Source organism: Microtus pennsylvanicus, chromosome X (genome assembly GCF_037038515.1).
Source record: "Microtus pennsylvanicus isolate mMicPen1 chromosome X, mMicPen1.hap1, whole genome shotgun sequence".
Classification (NCBI taxonomy): Eukaryota; Metazoa; Chordata; class Mammalia; order Rodentia; family Cricetidae; genus Microtus; species Microtus pennsylvanicus.
The window spans coordinates 14824532-14850092 of record NC_134601.1 but is presented as its reverse complement, the minus strand read 5'-3'; the positions used below and the strand labels follow the sequence as shown (position 1 = coordinate 14850092).

The 25561-nt window shown below is 36.6% G+C and overlaps 1 protein-coding gene across 2 annotated transcripts in view; it reads right to left on the bottom strand.

Annotated features, from left to right (window-relative positions):
* Aff2 (ALF transcription elongation factor 2) overlaps positions 1 to 25561 on the bottom strand; it is a 530318-nt gene that overhangs the window by 104481 nt on the left and 400276 nt on the right. For both annotated transcript variants that reach the window (XM_075957146.1, XM_075957147.1), the window contains exon 7: positions 8001 to 8097. In XM_075957146.1, coding sequence (XP_075813261.1) covers positions 8001 to 8097 — 97 coding nt within the window. The remainder of the gene's footprint in view (positions 1 to 8000; positions 8098 to 25561) is intronic.

Sequence of the window (25561 nt, the reverse complement as noted above, 5' to 3'; positions counted from 1 at the left end):
TTTTTCTAGTGCCTGTCCAAAGATGACAATAGGATTCTGAAGTATATGCTTTCTTAAAGGTTTTTCCCTTATACCATTTCTTGTGATGGATACACAGTCCTTTCTAAGGGCCATTTGTCAGCTGGTGATTTCTTCTAGAGCTTAAGTTTTAGCTTATTTTAACTAAGTGGAATATATACTGTTATTGGTGAAGAAGCATATCTCACCCATAAAAGCAACCTTTTGATAGTAATTTTCCTCTATGAAAGTACGGATTCACTAGGAAAGAACATCTCAGTATGAGCTAGACATGTTCATTTTCCTATTAGAAGGGCCAGTGAAAGTGGTTCTTGGTCACTATTTTCCTGCTGTTTGTGGATTTAAAAACTATAGTTTTCTTTCTCCCGATCAGTTTGAGCATTCTTAGTCTCACACTAAAAATACTCAAACAATGGCATGTGGTCTTTTCATAGAAGACAGTCAATACAATAACAGAAACTCTCACCCTATCACATGTAAGAAGAAAAAATGGGCATAATACTTTTCATAGTCAGCAGATACTCAGTGTTTCTTATTTTCCAAAGCATGTATCAGTGCACTTGCTGTTGATCAAATAACTTTACCATTAGCACACTAATGTTATCAGTTTTTCTGTCCCTTCCCAGCATATTATGCTCAGGATGAAGAGGGTACATCAATTTTTAATCCAGATGGTGAATACTGAGGGAATTATACTCAGTTTCCATAGTGGCAAAATGAGGCAACTGAAGTGAAATATATTTTTTGTCATTTTCAGCTCCAACATCCTATATCTTAATATACATATGCATGACTCAAGACTAAATATGAAACTTGTCTACCTCCATTATCAAAATAATTATCTTGAGCATATTTATACATTTTTAGTAAAACAGTCTAAAAACTCATTTTAAATATATTTTTTGAGATATAGATAGTATGGCTGTATACATTTGGCAAGTATTCTGAATGAATAATGTTAGATTTGTAGCTATCTGGAACTTGTACAACTCTCTTTTATACTTACAGTCCTTATGCTTTATGCTCATTATTCATTGCTATATATGGAAAAGTAAACATGGAAGCCCAGGAATGAGATAAACTCTTTGTTTCCTTCAGAACTTGATCCATGGTGCTTAAAGCTTGTCTAGTGGCTTTTCTAACACATGGTCAATACTTGGTGAGGGTATAGGGTAAGAGCATGTTTGAAACCTCAGTTACTTTTGTTTCAAAGCCAGCATATCAATTTAAACATTTTATACTTTTAATTTGGAAATATTTTATTACCAGCATTTATGAGAGATATTCATATTTCTTATTATAGTCTGGAATTCTGATTAAAATCAAAGCTTGGAAACTTCTCATAAACTCAGGCACACATGCTACATTTTCCAGAGTTTGCTTACTAATGACTGCAAGACAGAACCTCCAGGCTTCACCCATCCATTAAGGCAGAAATTGGGGAGATAAATGGATTTAAGAAAAGTAACACAATTGAATAAAACACAGAATATGGTAAAAGCAGAGACAGGGACATTGCTCTTTGGTCACTTCTTCTCAGGGTCAATGACAAGAGCAATATGGTCATTCCCCTTTCTACTGACACTTCAATTTAGATGTGCATATAATGATCTATAGCTTCTCAGACATGGCTGCTGCTTCTACTACCATAATCTTGACACTGGCAAATATGTTCTGTTTGCTCTTTGTGGATGGAAAGTCTATGATCATCTTATCATACATGAATGTTATCTATTCAAACATTTAAAAATGCTTACTTTTTCTGTTTGGATCTAAGGCAAGCACTTTATCATTACAAGTGTCTAATTTGACTTCACTAAGAAAAAAAAGTATCAAGCTTAGCAAAAGAGACATTGGATTTGCAATTAGAAAGTCCACAAATGGATAATTTATGAAGTATCATGAACATTAACTAGTACGTGGTCACTACTGACCATGTGACAAACACGCCATGCAAAATCATTGTGCTTTTGTACATCTTTGCATGCTCAAGGCATTCCATTATAGAGAGATTGCAAACCAAAATATTTGGTACTAAAAGTGGAAAAAACATAATTACAATAAAAATTTCAGCGCATGGATTTCTGAATAGTCACATACTTGCCAGAAGCATATTAAAGATCATATCATACAAGCCTTAAGCAGTTTTTATTAATCTAGTTTATGCTAATATAGCCAAATGGAAAATACAGTCTTGGGAATATGAAGGCCAATGTTATTCTATTAACCTTATATGTTATCCTATTTATTCTCTTGTCTTTAATGAATAAATTAAAATGCCCTCTCTTTTTCTAATTGCTGGGTGGTCTGAGTATGACAATGTATGGATTTTATTCAGTTATCTTCTGTAACCTCAACAGCCCAACTCAATCATTTTGTGGGGATATCGATGAAAGACAATGACAGATAAACTGTTTACATTAAAAGACTCTATTAAAGTTATTTTGAATCCAGTTTCAACCTAATCCATCTGCTGCTTCTCTAGTTCTGACAGGCTGACCTCTCTTGCTGTGGGTGCCGTTTTGATGTCATTACCAAAGAGGCCTTCCCTAGCCTTTCTGCTGATAACAAAGTAAATGGAAATGTCCTGAAACCTTGTTCAGCATGATGAGGGAGAACTGTGACCACAAAACAGGAATGAATACGGCAGGGAAGAGTATCTGTTGTCACAACTAATGTACTCACAACAGCAAAGCAACTCTAAAAGAAGCAGCAGATAGCATGAGGAAAATTCATTGCATTGTTTCCACTAGCAATTTTTCTACATAAAAACAGGTTTTCAGTTTAAGTTGGCTAATGTATTTGGGAAGTTCAGTATAGGTATAAGCAGCTAATCCAAAATCTGTCAGAATGCCCAGAATTTCCACTGATAGGAATTTTGTGTCATCTGAAATTATTAAATAGCAACTTAGCCAGAAGGTAGCCCACCAACAAAAAACAAATGGTTCAGATAGAAATCCAAAATTAAGACTCAGGATTGGCAACAAACTTTTTTAGAACAACAAAAAGGTTTAAACCAAAAAAGAAAAAAAAGAAAAGGTTTTCGTTTTATTTAAAACAAAAAGTTTTTTTTTTTAGAACAAACTTTCAGAATGAGGTAGTTCTAAATATACAGAGAAAACATGAATTAAATTAATGAATTGGAGGGCAAGAGCTAAGAAAACATTTTCTCTACAAGTAATATGTTTGAGATACAGCTTTGGCATCAGCTTCTATTTGAAAACTATTCACAGTCTCCACCAACATGCTTTGAATTAGGTGCATGTTTCAGAGGGTGTCAGACTAATCTTTATGTGGCAAAACAAATTTGGTTACATTTGAACTACTTAGATAATGTATCCAGAAACAGGACATTAGAGTTTGTTGCTTTAAAAGAAATTTTAGATTGACTTTTTTTTTGGAAATTTAAACTCATTAACATAAACATTTTTTAAGATATAGATGTCTTTATCTGACATCTATACTGAGCATCACAAAACATCCTGTCTCCAGAAGATAGCAGACTACAAGGTTGGAGCTACGTCAGTCAAATACTCTGCTATCATTTGGTGAAATAATAAGCAGGTGTTTACATGTACTGGATAACTTTTAGAGGCTGGTCACTATACATTTGAAATCTTTGGAACTGAACAAATTCTAGAGTGCTTAAAATTTTAAAGACAGCAATTTTAATAATCCTGTCAACATAATTCTGTTGTTAAAAAAACAGTTGAGACTGGTTAGCCTACTTCTTTTGAAAGAGAAGCACAAGGTCTATATCTTTAGATCTTTTATTGAACTGCAAGCCCAGCATCAATAACTGCTTCTCAGCTGTAAATAAAAATTGATTCCAGGTTTAAATCCTCATTTTCAGGGGTTCCTTTAATCCCAAGAAACATGAGAAGAAAAAATTTGACAAAAAAAATGGAAGCAGTAGATTCAATCACATGAGGCAGGATTATGCAGAGAAAATGATATTCCTATTCCTAAGGAGTCCATCCTTTTGAATCCAGCTACTCCTTGACTGAACCCCAGTGAACTGATCATAGCACTACTGCTTGCCCTGAATGACCGACTTGAAAATGGTAATTCAATAAGTTTTGTAAGGGGAAGGCCAGAGATGGAAATATATCTGAAATGTGAAAAATCCCAGATGACAAGTAAAAATTCACTTAGCTGGTGATGGACATCATGTTACTCCCCCAATCAAAAGCCTTCCATTGATAGCCACCTGGTTATTTTCTTTCTTTTAAACACTGTATTGCAACAGAAATGTTCACACAAAAACTAAATAAAAAGCATTGTTTCTTAAAACAAGACTCTTCTGGAACTTTGTAATGTCTAATATGGACTTAAAATGGTATTTCTGCCTTATTTGGGGTTAGTTTCCACAAAGGAAGCAATGGGAATAAAGCATTCCAGGAGAGCCTTTAATCCTTTTTCTTTTCCCTGGGGCAGAGCAGAAGCTATCTCAGAAAAATGAAGAGACAAACTGAATTCGAAGTGTATGGTTCAACTGCCCATCTATATCAGTCCTTTTAAGCAAAGCTTCCAGAGACATGTAATTTTCTGGAGGACTTGATTCAGTGCCATTGATGACCTAGCCTTTATTCCTGGAGATGCTGGCTTAACAGTTGCCAGAGCCTAGGGGAGTTAAGGTCATCCACACCTGAGAGGTACCTTTAAATGCTACTTAGAACATTCAGTCTAGTTCTTAGCAAATCCTATGAACACCTAAGCCAAAATGAAGAGTAATGTCTATTCTTTTGTATATCTAAGAAGGAACTATAGCCAACATGCTACGAGGAAGAATAACCACATATTTGTCATACTTAGAGTTTTCCACATACTTTCTCATAGCTAATTTCCCCTCACAACACTCCAATGAATTAGACAAGATTGTTTAATTTTAATTTACTAATGAGGAATCTGAGACTTAAGGATGTTTGGCAATTTCCCCAAATGTGATATAATTAGTATGTATGAAGTAGGTCTTATTACCAGGCTTATCCAGTCCAGAAACTACAGACTTAATGATTATACTTTTAATTTCACACAGCTAATAAATATGAAGAAAAGACAGATTCTTTTCATTCAAGTTTGCCACATGCTGACTATTCTTATGTACCTAATTCAGTAGTTCTCCTTAGCTTTCCATTATTCACAGTAAAGGGGAAAGTAGATAGACCTAGTATTTAAAAAAAAATACTAGACTTTTTATATCCTCAGACATAGCCATAACAACGATTAATATTATTATAAAGTGATGAGCAGCTGCTATGCCCTAAAGCTTTAGTGTGTCAAGTCCTTTGACATGTATTGGTCCATTTCTTTATTTAATGAATGAGTAGGTGCTACTGTTATTGTTACTTTATAGAAACTAGATATTTTGCTGAAACTCATTCAGTTTGAAAGTGGTAACACTAGCATTAAAACCCATATCTGTTTGAATATAATACTATCTCCATACTTATTCATCAATGGTGTCTTAGCATGACAAATGCATGTCATATCTCAAAGTCCTTATTAAGGAGTGAACTGCAATAGGAATATGAAAAAAACACTTGTATTTTCACTTTCTTTCGGTGTATGTATTGTGTATTTTCTTTATGTTGCTGGAAATAGAATGGTGCCAATAATGAGACAAATTAATAATGCCATATCATTTACATGTCCCTGTATTAGTCAGATGAAAACAATGTCTGTGGTTCCTTAATAAGACAAACATAAAGAAGACTCAGTTGTTAAAATAACCAGTCTAGCTAAAAATAAAACAATTATATTTTTATTTATAATAAAGGGAAAAGTCAAAAAACAGGAAATGAGAAGTCCAAGCACAGCAGTGTCCTAGGGGAAATGGTACAGAGAGAGAGCACCTGGCCACACAGGTTTTTCTCTCTGTCTCAGGAAGCCTTAACTAAAACCCACCTCTCAAAAATAATTGGCTAACAAGGTTCTCCATCACCCAATGATTATGTTTCTTTTTCCATGCTAAAAGGAGTCAATACAAATGTCCATAAAAATATTTGCCCTTAAGTACTCACAACAGCACAAAATAGTATCCAAAGGGCAGGTATGACTGAAATATCATCAAGAGATAAGTATATAAGCAAAATGTGCTTCATCCAAAAAATGGAGTATTATTTTGCCATATAACTGAATGAAGTGTTACTATATGGTACAACCTGAAATAACTTAGAAAGAAATCATTATGGTAAGTGAATTCAGACATTAAAAAGATCCAACGCCATAGCATTCCATTATAGGGATAGGCAAATCCATGAGGACAAAAAAAAAATAGATTAGTGAAGTATCCTCAGGGATTAAAAGAAAGGAGAATTGAGCATATTTCAAAGGCATAGAGTTTTCATTTGGGATAATGAAAATATTTTGGGATTGGTGATAGATGTAAAAGTTTGTCAATATACTGAATGTCACTAAACTGTGAGTTTATAAATAATTTGTGCTGTGTAGTGTTTAGTAATAAAAAGGAAAACAGTTTTAAATCATATATTCTTGAAAAAGAATGCTAAGACTTATAAATCCACAGTTCACCAAATGTCGTTATTACTACTAAATGACTATAGCCTTCCAAGTCTCTTAACTTGTCCTCGAAACTCTGAAAGGTGGCTCATCTATGAATACCTGTAGCCTTGTGAACACTTCTATTTCATGAACTCAACTATATTATTTTTCTGTATTGTGGTTCTATCATTTCAGATTCTCTATCGAATGGAAGAAGTTTAGCTATGTCTGGTCCGAGGGCAGCAGGTTCTAGGTACTTCCAACTTATCATTCTGTATCAGCACTTGATATAATTTCAGCAAAGTTAGCTCAAAAACTCAGATGATGCAGATCAATAGGACTGATGCCACTTCTTAACATAACACAAAAAATAATCCTATGACTTACAAGGCAGAGTGTATTTATATATTCACATAGAGAGGAAATAAATGTGCAAAATTTACTCTCAGTTATTGCTACATTCTCATCTAAACATTTCCATTAAAATTTAAGGTTGTAGCTGTCAAACTCAATGATGTAGAATTTTTGCTTTGTTTTTGATTTGTTTACAAATGCGATGCTTTTGTTATTAACATAGTAAATGCAGAAAGCAGAAATGACAGACATTGGAAAAGAAGTGTGTGTTTCACATTTGTTATGAAGCTCACACAGCAAGGAGGACTGCTTGCACTTGGTAAATGCACAGCAAGCACCTTGGAAACAGCTGTCAGTTTGTGAGCCACAGGTAGTAGTTTCCTTGCATTTTGTTCCTGATAGGCCACTAAACTCGCAATTGTGCATTATTTTCTATCATTAAAACTGCTTTCTGTACTCCATATTTGGTGGCATAACAACCAGAAGAACTAACCTTTTGGAAACTGTACAGGGATCATTTATATTATACACCATTGCTGGGACTTATAATGTTATTTTACTTGCTAAAACCAAAAAATTCAGTCTCACCTGAAATAACATACGAAAAAGATTATAGTCCTCTTATCTGGGGAGATAGTATTGGAAATACTTGTAGTATAGAACAGAAGAAATGAAGGACAACTGAAAGCTCTTGCTAAATGCATGTTGCTGCAGCATTCATTCCCATCTTGGAGAAGAAAATGGAGCAGTCACATTTACACCAAAATTAATGACTTTAAATGCTAAGCTTCACACTGGAGTCATCCAATGGACATGACACGACACCCAAATAGAGCAAGTAGTTCGAAACACATAGAGATGATACTCTCTATTGCTCATTGATAAACAGTATTTGTGTATAGAAAAGAGAGAGAGACGGAAGGAAGTGAAATTGGTTTTGAAGAACACATCTACTTTAGTATAACTTTAATGAAAGTGGCAGTTGATTTCACCTGTTCCCAAACACTGATCATCTTTGTTTCTTTCTCTTCCTGTAAGTGAAAGAGGTTGTGTTTATGAAAGCCAACATATTCCCTTGTGGTTCCCCACTTTAGGCCTAATGCAAAGCTCTAAGCTCCTCCTACCTGATAGAGCTCGTTGGCTGTGCATTGAGTGGTCAAGGTCTTGACAGGCTCAAGATCATCTTCGTCACTGCTCAGCTTCAGGTCATCCTCCAGCATCCTGGAAGAAATCAGCGTGGTATTTGTGTTATAAAAAAATCTTCTCTAAATTATTCTCAGATCCATCTTGCAATAAGAATAAAACTATTGTTACTATAATCTCACAGCTGCAATTCTGTCGAAAGTGCAGAGGGAACCAAGATTCTTTCAGCTAATTGGATATCTGAGTTCTTTTAGTTATGTCATACACTGTGTACATATCTTCTCTCTCTATCTTACCCTAAATCAGGGGAGGAATAGATGATTTCATCATCTCTAGAGATGGTAGGAGTTTATATATTTTGACTGATAAAAGTATAATAAATGTTCTAGTCAATCATTATTGGGTGATGGGGGATTGCATCTCTATAGGATGTTTTTCTGACTCTTCAAAGCAGGAAGCCAGGCATGATAACAGTGCTAGGATGCTGTGGGGGCTCTTGGGTTAGAATTCTGGGGCTCTCTGTATGAGAAAGTTTGAGTGTGCTGGGTAGTTCACTGACAACAAAAGAACAGAGCAAGAAATGGTTATTCATTAACCTTTTGATATATGATCCATCTCTTGCTGTAAAATTTGATCCACAAGATTTAAACTCATGTTGTGTATAAGAAATTGTTTTTTCCTAAAGCAAGGCATCTGAAAAATATGAGAGGTCTAGACTTTGGTAATGAATGGGAACTTTCAAGACTCTTTGGTGGCCACACAACATCTTTAGTTTTGACAGAAGTATTAATTTGTGTGCTATCTCTCTCTACAATCGAGGTTGGAGTTATAACAGGAAGAGAAGCTTATTTCCTTAAAGTTCCAGCTACACAGGCTTTAAAGACCAATTTGTATTCATCTTTTAATTGATTAATTATGAGTTTAGACCTCATTAGGATGCAAGTGGAGGGATTCTCAACCATTCTGGACCAATCTCTCAGGCATGATACTCTGTTCTTCTTTCCTTTCCTTTCCTTTCCTTTCCTTTCCTTTCCTTTCCTTTCCTTTCCTTTCCTTTCCTTTCCTTTCCTTTCCTTTCCTTTCCTTTCCTTTCCTTTCCTTTCCTTTTATTCTTTCTTCCTGGGATAGCATCAAGCTTAACTATAAATCCAAAATTCTATTCCTCAACTCTCGAAATAATATACTGTGCCCTTGCATGGCTCACTCAGACTTTATTTCCTCTACAAATGTTTTCTAGAAACAATAATCGTTACAAAGAATCTGTTTCCTCTGTCAGTTCTCTAAACTGTGTCTGATGGCAGCACAGTTTGCCACAGTGCTTCCCTCATTACCTCCAGTCCTTAACTCTCATGTGGGTAATAGGGCACACTTGATTCACTTCCATCTTTTTGAGAGCATCTTTCCAAAGAGGATAGAGTCCACCAACTTCATTTTGTATACAAGGAAGGAAAGTTTCAGATAGGTGAACTATTTACTCAAGGTCACACAGATGGTACAACATCTATGTTTAAACTACCATTTCTGAATTCACATCTGTATTATGTATCTATAAGAAGGAAGAGAGAGAGAGGGAAATGAAGCTTCTAGTTTGATTTAGCATGGAATGCTGTTTTAGGGATCTTGTTCAAGAGTTGCAAAGGGCTTCATGTCACAGTGAGAATGCAATAATTCTTCAAAGAAAGCATAACTCCCCCACTCCCATACTCAACCACATAAGCCCAGAAAGCAGATGTTAAGGTCAAAACAACAACTGATATAAAGGATGATTGATGAGGACAATTATTTGAGTTGGTTTTAGATAAACTAATTTTGCAGGGTTTATGACTTTACTGCAAACAACTAATAGCTGTTTTGAAGATCTTAGAAGAAAAAATATGTATCTTGATATTTCTTTTGAAGTTTTGAGTTTGTAGTTCTAAACTAGTAGTTCTTTACAATGCATCCCAGGAAATGAAACCTGTATATTGGATCATTTTTACAAGCTACAGAATCAAAATATTTTTAAACTATCTGTGTTTCCAATGGTAAAATATTCTTTGCTGTGTGTTCATGTGTATATGTTAGTATGTGTCAAAATGGTCAGCACAACAAATGACACAAGATCCATCCATTTGTAGTGGTTAATTTTCTTACTCAAGTAAAGTGCTAAGTATCTGATCTGGGTCACAGAATTTAACACCCACAAGGAGTCTGTGATAGAAATCTGTTGCTAACAATGCTTCCTAAATGAGCTTTATAGATGTTATAAAATGTGCTTATGACTATACAAGTAGAAGTCATGAAGACAAATTTGGGACCCAAACCATCTGCAGACACAATTTAGGAGTACATGTTTTCCTAGAGAACACAAATTATAAAGTATGGTACATGAAATCATATCAGCAATAAGAACAAAATGAGCTCACAAATGACATTAACATGAAATGACTACTGGCTAATCATAGGCTCTGACATTTGGTGGAATCGTTATGATCTTTGAGCCACATGTGCATCACTCGGTTTCCAGTGGGCACAGACTTTGGTTGTGAGCACTGGAATCACAACTGGAGCTAATGGTGAAAATACTCCACAAAATCATACAATGGATCTAGGCAGACATTCATTTGGAAAGATGTTATCTTGGTGAGAAAAATAATAGGAATTATTAATATTATTAAGTCACTACAAAGGAAAGCTTCTGTATTCCTGCACTTCTACCATTTGAATTTGCTGAGCAATCTGTGGACAAACAATGGTCATTCAGGAAATGTCTAATAGTATCTCAAAGGTGGATATACAAATGAGGTCATGGTTTTTAAGGTTACTTTCCTTCATGTAGAATGAGCAAATTTGGGCAGAAGTACAAATTTGGGTTATTTTACTTCCTAGACAATTTTCATTTACCATGAAAATGAAATATTCTCTAATTTATAATTTTGAAAATGGTTAGCTGTTGATACCACTCTGTTACTTCAGACAATCCTGCAAGTTTGAAGTTATTCTATGCTTTCCAATGTCTTCTACCTGCTTGTCTTATGGATGTGGGGTATTCTTACAGTCCTAAATGGGGCTGTTCACTCAGCCCCCCTTCCCTGTGTTAGGATGTTCACTCAGGTTTTAAAGTTTCAGCTAAAGTTAAGAGCCATAGCCTATGGACCTTTTAACTATTTGGGGGTCTTCTGATTACTTAGATTGTCATTGCCATCCTGAGTATGCAGAGCTGATGGCAATCAGAGTAAGATCCAGATAGCTTCAGTTGCATTCCACAGCTGGGCTTTGGAGTAATTGTATAGTCCAAAGAGTCAAGGGATACTTGAAGACTTATGCCTTCTCATCAGAGTCTTCCTGTATACCATCTTCTAGAATAGTAATTTGGCTTCTTATAGTTATATTCCTTAAAGGACCTTTCTTCTTAACAAGTAAACAGGAAGGAATGTGATATAAGCAGTTTAATATTACTTGAGAAATTGTATATTTGTCATATGTAGTGGTCTGTATTCTATGAAACACTAACTTGTTGGTTGGTAGAAAGATAGGTAGCTAATTAAGAAGTGGTGATATTTTTCAGAACATCAAGTTTCCCAGGGTAATGGTTCTGAGGCTTCCCCCAAGATCTTATAAGGAGCTTCATCTAATTTCTGAGATTTTAAATTATAAGTTTCTGATTCAATGATTATCTCACTGGGAATCTTCAGCTTGAGAATCATAACAATTGGTCACTGGTTTGAAAATTTGTATTATATTCCATGGGAATCTCCAAAATCTACCAAGTGGGGACAAGTGCCTCAAACAAGACCCACAGCCTGTGTCTGTGCCAGATCTTGCACCTACTATGTGCATGTAGACACAGGAAAGATGGTATTGAATAGTTTAGCTTATGGCTTGCTACAAATTGAAGAAAATAAGTATCTTTAAATATTTTGGTGCTTTAGCATAAGAATAAAGAATTTTCTCCTAGAAGCTATCTAGTCCAGACCTCTCTCTGTCTCTGTACTGCGCACGAGTCATGAACACATTGCTAAATGGGTGGGAGAAATAAATAGCATTTCATAGCACAGGAAAATTATATGGAAATTAGATTTCAGTTTTTAAAAGTATAGTTTTATTGGCACACAACCATTCCCATTTGTTATGTATTGGTTCTAGCTGCTTAAATATCACAGTGGTCAAGTTGACTAGTTGCAACAAAGATGAAAACAAGTAATATTTGACTATGTTGAAAAAATGTTTTTTGATCTTCCATTAAAAGTCAATGTTTTTCAAATTTTTAAGGGAAAAATCATTCCTATGCCAAACGAAATCTTCCAAGGAATTGCAAGCAAAAACAGGTAAAAACAGGACTTCCTTAGATAGCCTCAGAGATAAGTGGAACATGTTTGAAACAAGTTCATTTAGTTAAGTTTCATTTTATTGAGATAATATAGCTTTATAGGTACTTCTAAGGATTTATTCAGAAACCCAACTTCCTTATTTCAGTTCCCTGAACCTCAGTTTACTCTTTTGCTCAATGAGGTCAAAAACACGTGTCTCAGAGATTTAGTTACTATTGATGATATGTACACCAGGATGCCTGAAAAGCACAGTGGCTGTATTCATCCTTTTCTAAGCATAGCTGTCTTTTTGTCTATCCTGCTTACATTAGTCAAAGTCAGTAGTATGAACTCTGACATGAATGACTGCTGATGTGTACTAAATTCCATCACATGAGCCTTGAATTTTCTTAAAACTGATTACATAAATTCAGAATAAGTTCAAATTTCCTGCTATATGGTCATTATTTCAAACCTGACTTTAATCTTACTGCTATTTTTCTTTGGGTTGCATAATTTTCTACCAGTTATGATGCAAATATAAACTGCCCCAAAGCCATGCAGATTGCTTCAAGATCTTTCAGGGTTTTTTCTTCTCTTCCGTCTCTCCTGTCCTCTTCTCTTCTTTCCTTTAGTTTTCTTCTTCTTCCCCTTCTTCTATTCTTTCTCCTTCTTTTTCTTCTTCTTTCTCCTTCTTCTCATCTTCCCCTTCTTCCTGTCCCTACTCAAGCATCAAAACTGGGACTTCCTGAGAGAAAATCTATTAGATTTGTGCAGATTTGAAAAAAAATAGCCTGGATAATTTTGCAAGAAATAATAATCTTTTTTATTAACTCTGCTTTGAGAATTTCATGTGGTTACTGCATTATATCACCAGCCCTTCCAACTCCTTTTCCACTGCCTTGAAAAACTATGAACTTTTTTTCTTTAATTAGTATTCTTAGACAGACACATATACTCCCCTCACACACACAAACATGCCGAGTCCTTTAAGTAATGTTTATTTGTATATGTGTTTAGAGCTGACCACTTGGTATTGGGTAACTGAATAGGGAAATCATCTTTGAGGAGGACTGATTCTCCTTCTCTCAGAAGTCATTAATTGCCTGCAAGTCCTCATCTAGGGGTGGGCCTTGTGAGATTTCCTCATCTAAGTAGGGATGTCAAACATTGGGCTTCTAGGCATCAATCATCATACTCAACAGCACTGTTCTAGGAGCTTTTAGTCCAAGCATTGCACTGTCTGTAGTTTGGAAACAGACTGGGCAGCTTTAGTCTCGATTGGAAAGACAGATTTCATGCCAAGAAGCCATCACTTTGTGGTTATCCTTTTTTGCGTTTCTTAAGTTTCTAAGAGCCCCCAAAGCTGATTAGAGAGAAGAAACCTTTGTGAATACCTCCAAAGTACCTCATGATCAGAAGGTACTTCATTGTTCATCTCTCCAGATCAGCTTCTAATTACTAAAGGATTAAGTGAAGAGCTCCTTTGTGGAGCTGGCCCATTAATCTCCACCTAACACTCCTCGAAACAACTGAAGTATTTAAGTGTTGTTAAGGGCACTACAACTCAGGTATGCTGAAAGCCATTTTGCCTTAAATTAAACTCATTGGTAGTTAGGACCAATACTTTAGTTGTATCTGCAAATTCTAAGACACTGATAGCTGAGTACTTTAACTTGGAATGTTTCTAGAGAAAGGCTACAGATAAGAGCTATTTCCTGGCATCAATATAGCAGGTAGGATTTATTTTATGCTGATGCACAAAGAATTTACATTTTATTTCTGATTATGTAAGTGAAATATTCAGATGACTATATGTGTCCAACTAAATGTTGACAGCAGTGTTGCTCAGTTTTTTATAAAATTCTGTGTGATTTGTATGCTAAGCTCTTTCTGGTGCCAATAAAAGTGACTCTTTATATTTCAAAGTAGAAGGAGGTGAATTGCCTCATAGCCTCCATTGACAGTGTTTCAACTCTATACAGTGCCTCAGCTGCCATATGTTGCCTATGGCACGTATACATTTCAGCAGTGAATATTTTTAACGTATATACTATTTTTTAATGTGCATGCATACAAGACAAGTTAAGGTCAAGAATGAGTCTTGGCTGATCACCCTAGTAAGGCCACAAAGAATATTTTCACATTTAGACTGGTTACTACTGTCATGATAAAAGATAGGAAGAACTGCCAAAGTTTTCTTTCCCTTTTAGACTCTTGGTTCTATACACCAAAAGAGGTATGCTAAAATCCAAGTGGCTCTGAGGAAACTTCAGAGCAAGTTACAGGATAGTCTGTAGCTGGGCTTTTCTGAATTTGAGCTCAGCAGGATTTTAGGCTGCATTTCTTCCACTCTACAAAGAGAGGACAGGCTTTGTACCTCTAGAGAATCTGGAACGCAAGAGAAACTGTCTTATGATAGTCTCCCACAGGAGAGAAGAAAACAAGTGGGAGATGGCCCTGAAGTACATACCATGTTTATCTCCACTCTCAGGGAAGGGAGGATCACTAGGTTTTCCGATGAGGTTCAGATTGACTGCAGCTCAAGTTGCTGACTAGATGGCCTGTTTGTGTACCTGAAGTCTTCATGGTCGCATAATAAACATACTTCCCACATCACCAAACATCTTCATCACTTGCTAAGTACATCTTACAGGACCTCCCTTGCAGACTCTTATGCCATGCTGAATATATTATTTATAAATTTTTCAGGGCAAATGTAATAACCACAGTTAAGTTCTAGCAAATGCTGGGAATGTTGTTACTATAAAGGAAACAAAAGATAACATATTTATTTCTCTATTAGGCATGATATATGTGACCTAAGATGGCTCACATCTTACATTGTCATGCAGCACCCCTTCAAGTCTGAGGGTCCACACTGGTAGGAACTAGCCAATGTTCTATAAACTTAGATTACCAAGTTTTCTTTCTATAAAAGTACTTCAGTGGTACTGTGACTTCTGAATGCAGTCAAGCACTGGGCTTATATGAAAGAAGACTTTTCTCTAGTCAGATAGGCCCCAATTCAAATAATTACTACCAATTCACCTTGTTTACATTCCTTGAACTCTCAAGTGCCGCTGTGAACTGGAAACTTTATATGCCACCTTATAGGATTGTTGCAACTATTAAATGAGACAGCTTAGACCTGGGGATTGATCTAGGGTTCCCAGGCTAGGCAGTGAGTGCCTTTACCTGCCAAGCCACCTCACTTGTCCCAATATTTTTTTTAATATTTCACTTTTTAAGTGAAATCATTAGGCAAATCAATTGACTCAAATAAATTTGCTCTAGAACAGCACTTTTATTGTACGTAAAGCCTTGGGAAATAACCATAAGCCATTCACTGGCTGTGGGCTTTGCATACTGCTCATATCAGCGAGCCAAGTTCAATTCCCAATTTCTTCTTTTATGTTAGAAGAAGAAAACCAAACCTAGAAAATTGTTCTCTGATCATCACACATGAGCTGTGTGTCCACGCACATATAATACACACATGTACACATAATAATGAATAAATGTTTAAATTATTTTAAATAAAAATGAGATAACTTTGAAAAAAAGTGAGACAGCTAATGTCAAATACTTATCATAAAAGAATCAGCCAAATCCTTACCATTAGTTATGACTATTGGCTCACAGTTTTTAGGTCTAAATTATAGTGAATACATCAATACAATTCTATTTAGAAATACAGGAAATTAGAAGAATGAGATTCAAGTTAAGATAAAGCTGAATAATGAAGAACTGTACCCTTTCACACTATTGCATATCAGAAACCTATGCAAATCATTATTCACACAAAAGGAAACTTTATAATATTATTTTCTCAGATCTTTCAATTTTAAAAAGTTTAAATCTATTCGAAATGCAACTGAACTTTATACCACAAAATATTAATCAACCAGATTCCAGAAATATGCAGTTTGATAATTTTGTTTTGTTTTGTTTTTTAAAAGGGAAATGTGTATTTAATTTTTTTCTAAAATAATATATTATTACTCATTTGGAAATTTCACATCATGCACCCTGATCACACTCCCTTTCCAGGCCTCCCAGATCTGCCCCCCTACTTTTGTGACCTCCCCCGACCAAAAAAAAATAGAAAGAAACAAACAGAAAGTCCAATTTTTTGTTGCCCATATCCTTACTCGTTAATGGCTAATATCCCAGTGACTATCCCCTTAAAGAAAAAAACTGATCTTCTACACCTACACCCCAGCCAGAAGACATTAATTTTGGTCTGTATTGCCACCGAAGACTATGCTGAGGTCTGTGGCATGTGCTGACACTGGAGACCATGTGGATGTCCCTGGTCTGTGCTGTTGTCAGATCCCTGATTTTTTCCTTTTCTTCTTTTCTTTTCTTCTTTTTAATTTATCTCAACTGCATCTTCCCTTCACTCCCTTCCCTCCACTCCTCTCAGACCTGTCTACCTTCTTCTTCCCCTATATACATCCATCCCGTTTCCCTTTAGAAAAGAGCAGGCATCCCAAGGCTATCAACTGAACATGGCATAGTAAGATACAATAAGACTACACACAAAACCCTCATATCAAGGCTGGACAAGGTACACTAAGTAGGAGGAAAAGGGTCCCAAGAACATACAGAAGAGTTAGAGATGTCCCCACTGCCACTATTAGGGTTCCCACAAAAACAGCAAGCTTATAACTATAGCATATATGGAGAGGATCTCTAGTGCAGACCTATGCAGGATATTAATGTTTATTCTTATGATATATAATGCCATCAGCCAATAAAGTGATAAAAGCCATGCAGTCACATCAAGAGATTGTAAACTTATTTAATAAAGGTCCAGAACCTTTCCTTATCCCTACTTTTTGAAAAATGAGGTCAAGAAAGAAAGTTTCATTCTAGGCAAGGAATTTGTAACAGTAAAATATGAATCTAAGCACAGGTTTTAATTAATTGTGTCTATACTTATATTAATCTTGAATGTATATTTTGAAACAAAATTAGAAATCCTGATGTTTTGAAAAGTATGAATAATGCCAATTTATTTGTTAAAAAAAAGAATACAGACTAATATAAACCATTGGTGCTTGCTTGCTTGCTTGCTTGCTTGCTTGCTTGCTTGCTTGCTTTTCAAGGCAGGGTTTTTCTGTAGCTTTGGAGCCTGTCCTGGAACTAGCTCTTGTAGACAAACCTGGCCTCGAACGCACAGAGATCCACCTGCCTTTGTCTCCTGAATGCTGGAATTAAAGGCATGCACCACCACCACCTGGCTTTGGTATTATTTTTCTAATAATTACATCAGTTTATGTTTTTATGCTTTGTGTAGTCTAGAGAATTGTTTACCCTAACCATGTTATTTTTTTATTTTAAATGAATGGAAGCAACAGATAGTAAAAATGACAATATAGAATAAAACATCACCAAATTAATGTTTACAGTATCTAGCACAACTCAACTAAAGAAGCCCTGTTAAAACATTAAGTTGCTATTGTGAAGCTTATATTTTAAGCATAAGGTCCTCTGTATCCTCTCTGATGTGGGATTCTCCTCTGTATGCTGTGAATATCATTGGCTAATAAAGAAAACTGTCTTGGGCCTGGGCAGGGCAGAATAGAGGTAGGCAGGAAAACCTGAACAGAATGCTGGGAGAAAGAAGGCAAAGTTAGGAGATACCATGGAGCCGCCAGAGGAGAAAGACACAGATGCCAGTCAGAACCTTGCCTGTAGGCCACAAGCCTCGTGGTAAAATATAAAATAATGGAAATGGGTTAACCAATGGTATAAGAGCTACTTAGCAATATGCTTAAGAAATTGGCCAAGCAGTGATTTAAATAATATAGTTTCTGAGTGATTATTTTGGGAGTCTGGGTGGCTGGAAATGAACAAGTGTCCTCCTTACAACACCTCTCTATGGACTTACAGTCAATAGTGTTTTACTTAGCATCATCATTATCATCATTTAGTACTTCTAATCTAGATAATACAGAACATAGAAAATAATAACATCTAAAAGGATCAGAACGGGAGATCAAATTAGTTTTTGCCCCTTAGCCTGTCTTTAACATTGTAGCTGGAAAGTAAAAACAAAATCAAGTGTACCCAGGGCTCAGTGGGGGCAGAAATAAGAACAGAGAATAAGCATAGAACAAAGAAGTCTAGAAGAGAAGGAATATTCTATCTCATTTAGAGAAAAACAGGCTAGGAGATGCTGGGCAGACAAAATCCAGTATAGTCCACATCTTTTGACTAGAAAACATGATCCTCCCTCTATAATAAGGAATTCCAGAGAGACTGGTGAAAATGAAGCAGTTCTTGCTATACACTGTAAGGAACATCAGCACAGAGAAAAGGCAAAAATGCCTAGTGTGCTGACTTAATACAAGACAGTGTGGTGTTTTAAAATCCCCTTATTATGAGAAATTTCTGATCTCTTTTTCCATCTGCTGGTCCTTGCCCCATTCCCAAATTTTCCATCTTGTTAGTTTAGGATGCAACAATTTAATGAATAATATGGCCTTGAGACTGCTACAAGGGACCACTCCTCGGCAGGTAGGCTCACCTGAATCCATGCTAAAGAGATAGGTGGAAAAAGAAATTCCTTGAATTAGGGCCCCAGAGGTTTATTGAGACCAATACCCCCCCCACACACACACATCATTTGTCACAACAATAATTCACTCTTACTAGAGACTTTAGAAAGTCCACATACACTGGGTGAGTTTGGAGAGAGAAAAAAAAATGGGAATGTGTAGTAAAGAGAGAAGAACTGTCAGAATTTTTTTCCAATCAAAGGTAGCTTGCCTGCCAAGGGCCAATGTTCCATAACTTTCCCACCTTTAATTTCCCCATCTTACAAATAATTTTTGCAGCTATTTCAATCTCCCTAACCTCATAAAACTTTTGTTTACACTAAGGCTCTGATACCTTCTCATGCACTGGGGCATCGGGCAGCTTCTCCTCTCCCTTCATTTCCTTCACACCTACTCTTTTAAAAATTGCACAAGACTATGAGGTTATACCCCAGACAATGGTGAAAAGACAAATTCACCACCTTCATTAGGATAAAAACTAAGTGAGTTTCCCTCTCTTGGTGTTCTTGCTAGCCCAGTTTGTGTCAAGGCACACTGTTTTTGCAAAAGGAAAAGGTGATGCTAAGCTTAAAATGGCAAACAAGTTTAAACAGTTTTGAGGTACTGCATATGAATGAAAAATCTTAATGGCATAAGAAGCCATAGTTATCATTTCCATTTTCAAAAACAATCAACCATTAAAATATTCAACAATTCTATTGACACTCATGATTATCTACAAGGTTCATAAATACAGAGGTACTGGGAAATGTAATTGAAAATTTGATCACACTGTTTTAACAAAGTAAGAATTGTTTCATAAGGGACTCTACAATGTCTATGCATATATTTCCCTAAGTAACAATCTAAGGCATTCCCCCAAGAGAATTCAACAGTTATGTTGAAACACTTGGCTGCAAGGCCAATCTTGCATGAACTGTAATACAGAAGAATTTTCTGAACATTTTGAGTAATGGAACTGAAATAATTTAATGGCTCTTTCTGTACATGTTAAATGAGTTGCAAGATATACTTTGCTTTTGCAGAAGGCTTGTTTACACTATAAATTGTAGTACATGGCACAATCACATTGAAATAGAAAGCAGTCATGTTGAGTCATTCTAGCCATCTCTCTCTAAATTTCACCGCAGTGTACATGAATTCTCTGTGACTCATTAATATAACCAAAGTTTTTCTTAACCTGCTATGCTGAAGGTAAGGCTAAGATCTCAGCATTGCCACTGAACCCTAGAGAAAGACTGTTCAGATGATCTTAGAGAACATTAGGTCCATCAGAAAGGTTCAGAAGATGAGTGGAGCTGAGTTAAGGAGTGGCCACTAATGTTGTAGGGATTCTTTTGGCTGGTAAGAACAATGGAGTTGGACAATGGTGCTGGTTCATACTGTGTGAATATACTAAGCAGAATGCTGAATTATAAATTCAATAAAAATTCAAATGGTGAATTGTGTAGTGTTGCATATCAAAAAGACTAAATCCCAGCTGGGCAGTGGTATGGGAAGTCCTTCTGTCTATGTGTTGCTTTTATTGGTTAATGAATAAAGAAACTGCTTTGAGCCTATAGCAGGGCAGAATGAAGCTAGGCAGGGAAAATTTAACTGAATGCTGGGAGAAAGGAGGTGGAGTCAAGGAGACACCATATAGCCCCACTGGACACAAGCACCAGATGGAACTTTATCCGGTAAGCAACAGCCATGTAGCAATACACAGATTAATAGAAATGGGTTAAGCAAAGGTATAAGAGCTAGCTAGTAATATTCTTAAGCTTTTGGCCAAGTAGTGATTTCAATAATATAGTTTCTGTGTGATTATTTCAGGGCTGAGCAGCCAGAAACAAACAAGCGGCCTCTGCCTACAACAGGTCAGCATGGAGGAGAACTAAGATGTCAACTAATACCTTCCTGCTACAATGTCCCTAATCACTCTTCTTGCTGCCCTGAGTGACAGAGATTGACAGATAGTCTCAGATGTACTCTGCCATCTACAGAGAAAAGCTAAGAAGCTACTTTGCCCACGTAATCCCTTTCTCTACTTTTTTTTAAACACATTGAAACTGCAACTGATGAAGCTACCACATGCCTTACTGTGGGAACAACAAGAATAACAACAAAAAAAAGCAAAAAAAAATATCATTTTTGGAGTGAGACAAAGCATTGCGTTAAGATGCAGCTGTCTGGATGGCGTGTGGAGCAATCCAGGATCTCATCCACAGAGACTACTTTACCCTTCTTGGCTTCAGAATTTTCAGACCTGAGGCTAATGGTGAAAGGAAATTATCTGATCAGCGGCCCCTTCTTGGTAGCACGCATTTCCCATGCCTGTGCCTGATGAGCCCTACAGGCAGCCTGTGTTTAATAGAGACTGACAATGTAGGTGAGTTGCTCTAATTGGGCCACAGGACTAAAGAAAGAAACCCCACATTTTAGTAGTTCACAGAGAAGTGGGGAGAGGATGTGGATTTGGTGGTTGCAACAAGAGATTCACAAAGCACAAGTAAAACAGGCATGTGTCTATGTCAAAATAGGGAAAGGTATCAGTCTGCCCTGGTCTCAGGTGTGGAGTCCACAGGGCACCTAATGTTCTATCAGCTAATCCATTTTCCAGACTGTGACACGTGGGGTTAGGTTGCCGGACTCCTAGGAGGGCCCAGCATGGACAGTGCAGCACCTACACAAATGCAAATGTTAGGCCACAAATCCCATTTAAATTGACTTCCCTTAAGATGAGAGATCATTTTCCTTTAACCCTGTTCTGATTATCTATCCTTTAACCTTCACAATCTTAGATTCAACACTCTTAAAATGTTAATGATGTTCTTTTTCATGCAGAGAGAATCCCTCCACAAACACACATTCCCATCACCAGCTACTGTCTGCTTTCCCTGGTTATTAGCATTGTAAACTGCTTGTCTACCTTGCACCTCTTTACAGACCTTGCTGCTGTCTTCCCTACTATGACCTTGCATTCCAAGATCTGGCCAAAGAAAACATCCATGGTAACTTGGGCAGGGGTGGGGGAGTGGGGGGCATGATGTCTTGTCCACGAGCCTCCTCTCTAAGACTATGAAGGTTAGAGAACCTGCAGTCTAGGACCAAGCAGGGAACACTCAGTTGCCCTCTTGGTTTGCAGTTTACAAAGTAATATGGGTGTCTCTATGCCATCTTTCTTGACTTTGGTTATTTTTAAACACCCACCCACTCATCATGGTCAAATTGGCTTGTAACTGTCTACTAGACTTGAATCTGACAGGGATAACTGCTGTTGTTAATAGGAGCCTTCATTCTGCCCATTCAATTTACCTCAGTTTGACAGCTTCACAATAACCATCTTTCTTTGAAATAAAATTGATTTAGTGGGCAGAGAATGTGGGACAACAGCCTGATTTCTCTCTTGGTCTCCAGTGAGTTATCTTGGCATAGTGTGATACTATGAAGCCAGGGAATGAACTCCCATAGGAAAAAAAGGATGGTAAGAATCCAGAATCAATTAAGAACACAATAGAACAAAAGTGTTTATAAAGAATGTGGGAACAACTTCTACAAATATTTTGATTTTTGTAGAAAAAAAAGTATATCATCTTCTTAAAAATATTTCATCAATTACCTAAGCAATGCTAGAGCAGTCTTTTCTTAATTGAGTAACTGTAGTAATAGCAAGCAGTAATTAGCCAATAACATTATTTACTATAGTTGCTCATTAAGAAAAATCAGCTTCTTAATTCCAAGTCATTCTGAGAGAAAGTACATTTGGGGATTTGTGGATGGTAGAGAGGTGTGAGATACATAACTAAGTACCTGATTATTGCCACAATCTGAGAACTATTAGAATTTGCAAATTCAGGAAAGAGTATTGTCAGAGTTTGAACTGTGCTTTCTCTCTTCACATATTGAAGTCCCACCCCTCAGTACTTTGACATATAATCTTGGTGGGGGATAGGTTTAAGGGCATTATGGTAGACTCTAGGACAAAGAAACAGACATGCATATGAGTAAGATGTGAAGATGCACAGAGAGAAGACATCCAGGGACAGAAGCCAAGAAAAGAGGTGTGAAACACATCCTTCCCTCACAGCCCTCATAGACAGTATATTGTATACCAGTACCTTGTCTTTTAGAATTTTAGCCTGGAAAATTGTGAGACAATACATCACTGTGGTTTTGAGCCTCCTAGCTTGTGGTCACCACATATAGATACTAGTTCCTATGTGTAGTTTCTTCCATATTACTGTGAGAATACACCATGACCAAGGCAACTTATACAATAAAGAATTTATTTGGGGTCTAAAAGTTGTATGGGGTTAGAGTCCATAATGGTGGAGCAAAGACATGGTAGCAGGAATGGCTGACAGAACACATCTTCAACAACAAGCAGGAGGCAGAAAATACACTAGAAACAACAAGAACATTTTGAAACCTCAAAGCCCACTCCAATGACCCAGCTACTACAGCAAAGCCACACCTCCTAATTCTCCCCCAATAGCTACCAACTTAGAACCAAATTTAATGAGATGTCCCCCATTAGTCTCTAGAACATCAAGTCAAAGCACATTGTACAACATGTGGGCAGAGGGGAGGAAGGCAAGGAAAAGGAAGGTCACAAAGAGCAACTGGAGGACTGGAACTCAGAAAGTCCCTACCTTTTGTCACCTTTACTAAGGAGACAACTAGCCAGCCCAATTGTAGCCCATATTTTATGGTGTTCTCATTATCCCCCACCCCATTCATCCTCTTCTGTTTAGAGTCTTCTGAGAGCTGTTCTCTGCTTTCAACATAACACCTGATTCTGAATTACCCACCATCAGGGGAAAACAGTGTTGTCTCTGAGACTAATGGGGAGGCATCTCATTGAAACCACCATACTAGGTCCCCAAATTACATGGTTGAGGCAATATAGTTACATCTCAAATAGCTTTTTTTCTATCTAATGTCCATTCATATAATTACCTAGAAAATAAAATATTTAGGGATAGGATATAAATGTTAAGACCAAACAGCAACTAAGTTGACATACAGATAGTGGGGATCAATTTACTTAAATAGAAAATAACTGAAAGAAAATAACTTGAGTCATCGAAGCCTCTTGAATTCAAATCTCATCAAAATCCAAACTCAAACCCCATGCTACCCTACATGCCTTTGAGAAGTTGTCATAGTTTAAGAGATATTATTTTTTTGGTTTTAAAAGCTTCATTTATTTTGCTTTCATCTTTGCTAATTATAAAGCTGAATTTTTTGACTGTTAAAGAGCTAAGTACAGAGAGACATCTAATTGTATGAGCTGCTAAGGTAAACCAACATATATACTTTAAAGGTAACTCAACTTCAGAATTTGAGTCTAAGGATAAGTTGCTTTGGAAAAGCGGTTCTTCTTTTGTTTCCACAGAGGATGAGAATGTATGGATTGCTTCCAGACTAATGTGGTTTGATAGACCAAGTCTGCCCCAAAAGGTTGCCTTCAACACCCCTCAAAAATTACTTTGCACAATAAACAACAGGAAGAATTTTGTATAGAACTATGTCCATATTCCCAAATATTGTTTATAAATGTTTGTTTACAATGAAAGGGAGTTATGATATAGAGGTTTGCATTGGTATGGATCTTGGTTTATTGATACAAATTTAAGAAAATTTTGTTATACTATATTTAGTCTTGATTAAGATATTGTATTTGCCCAGCTCATTTAAAAATGTAATATATAATTAAGAAATATAGGTTAATAGATAGTCATCTATAATCGTCAAGCTTGTAATCAAGTTAGTTAGGTTTTCTAGACATACAGAAATGTATTTAAGACAGATTGCTATTCTTCACATTTTTCAGAAACCTTCAGAATATGACATTTAAAATGTTTTAAGAACTTGGGCTTTTTATGACAATGAGACACATCTGCTCCTGGCATCAACAGTCTACTTCAGGAGGAGGATTGGTGTGAGAGAATGGTCTGTATTCATCAATGATATTTTAAATAACGCTGATTGGCCAGTAGCCAGGCAAGAAGTATAGGAGGGACAACCAGACAGGAAGTAGAGGTGGGTCAAGAAGAACAGGAGAATTCTGGGGAGCAAGTCCATTCCTCTGCAGTCATTTCCCAGCCATAGAAGAAGGAAGGTGTGACTGCCTTGCTAAAAAAGGTACCAAGTCATATGGCTAAAATAGATAAGAATAATGGGTTAATATGTTATAAAAGTTAATAAGAAGCCTGAACTAATGGACCAATCAGTTTATAATTAATGTAGACCTTTGTGTGATTTCTTTGGGACTTAACGACTGTAGGAACAGGGCAGGACAGAAACCCCAACAACACAGGATGGGCATTGAAGAGGCTCCTCATGGAGTTTGTTGGCCATTTGGGCAGGAAACTGCTCTTGCCTGGACTGCTTGATCAACTGGACATGCAGGACCCACAGAGAAATGACTCCTGAAGTTGCCTAAGAAGATGAAACAGTACTTTTGGGTTTCTGCTTCGTAAAAGAGTCTGCCAGACATTCTGCAGGACACAGAAGAAAGCAACTGATGGACTTTGTCATTACAAGCTAGAACAGAACTTCAAATTTCCTGTTTTATGGAAAAGTCTGCTGGATACTATGGACCTATAGGCTGAAGATGCCTCAACAGTACAGAAGACCTTTGGGTGACTGTCTATGCAGTGAGATGCCTCTGTCAATTCTAGAGTTTTGGTAGTTGCT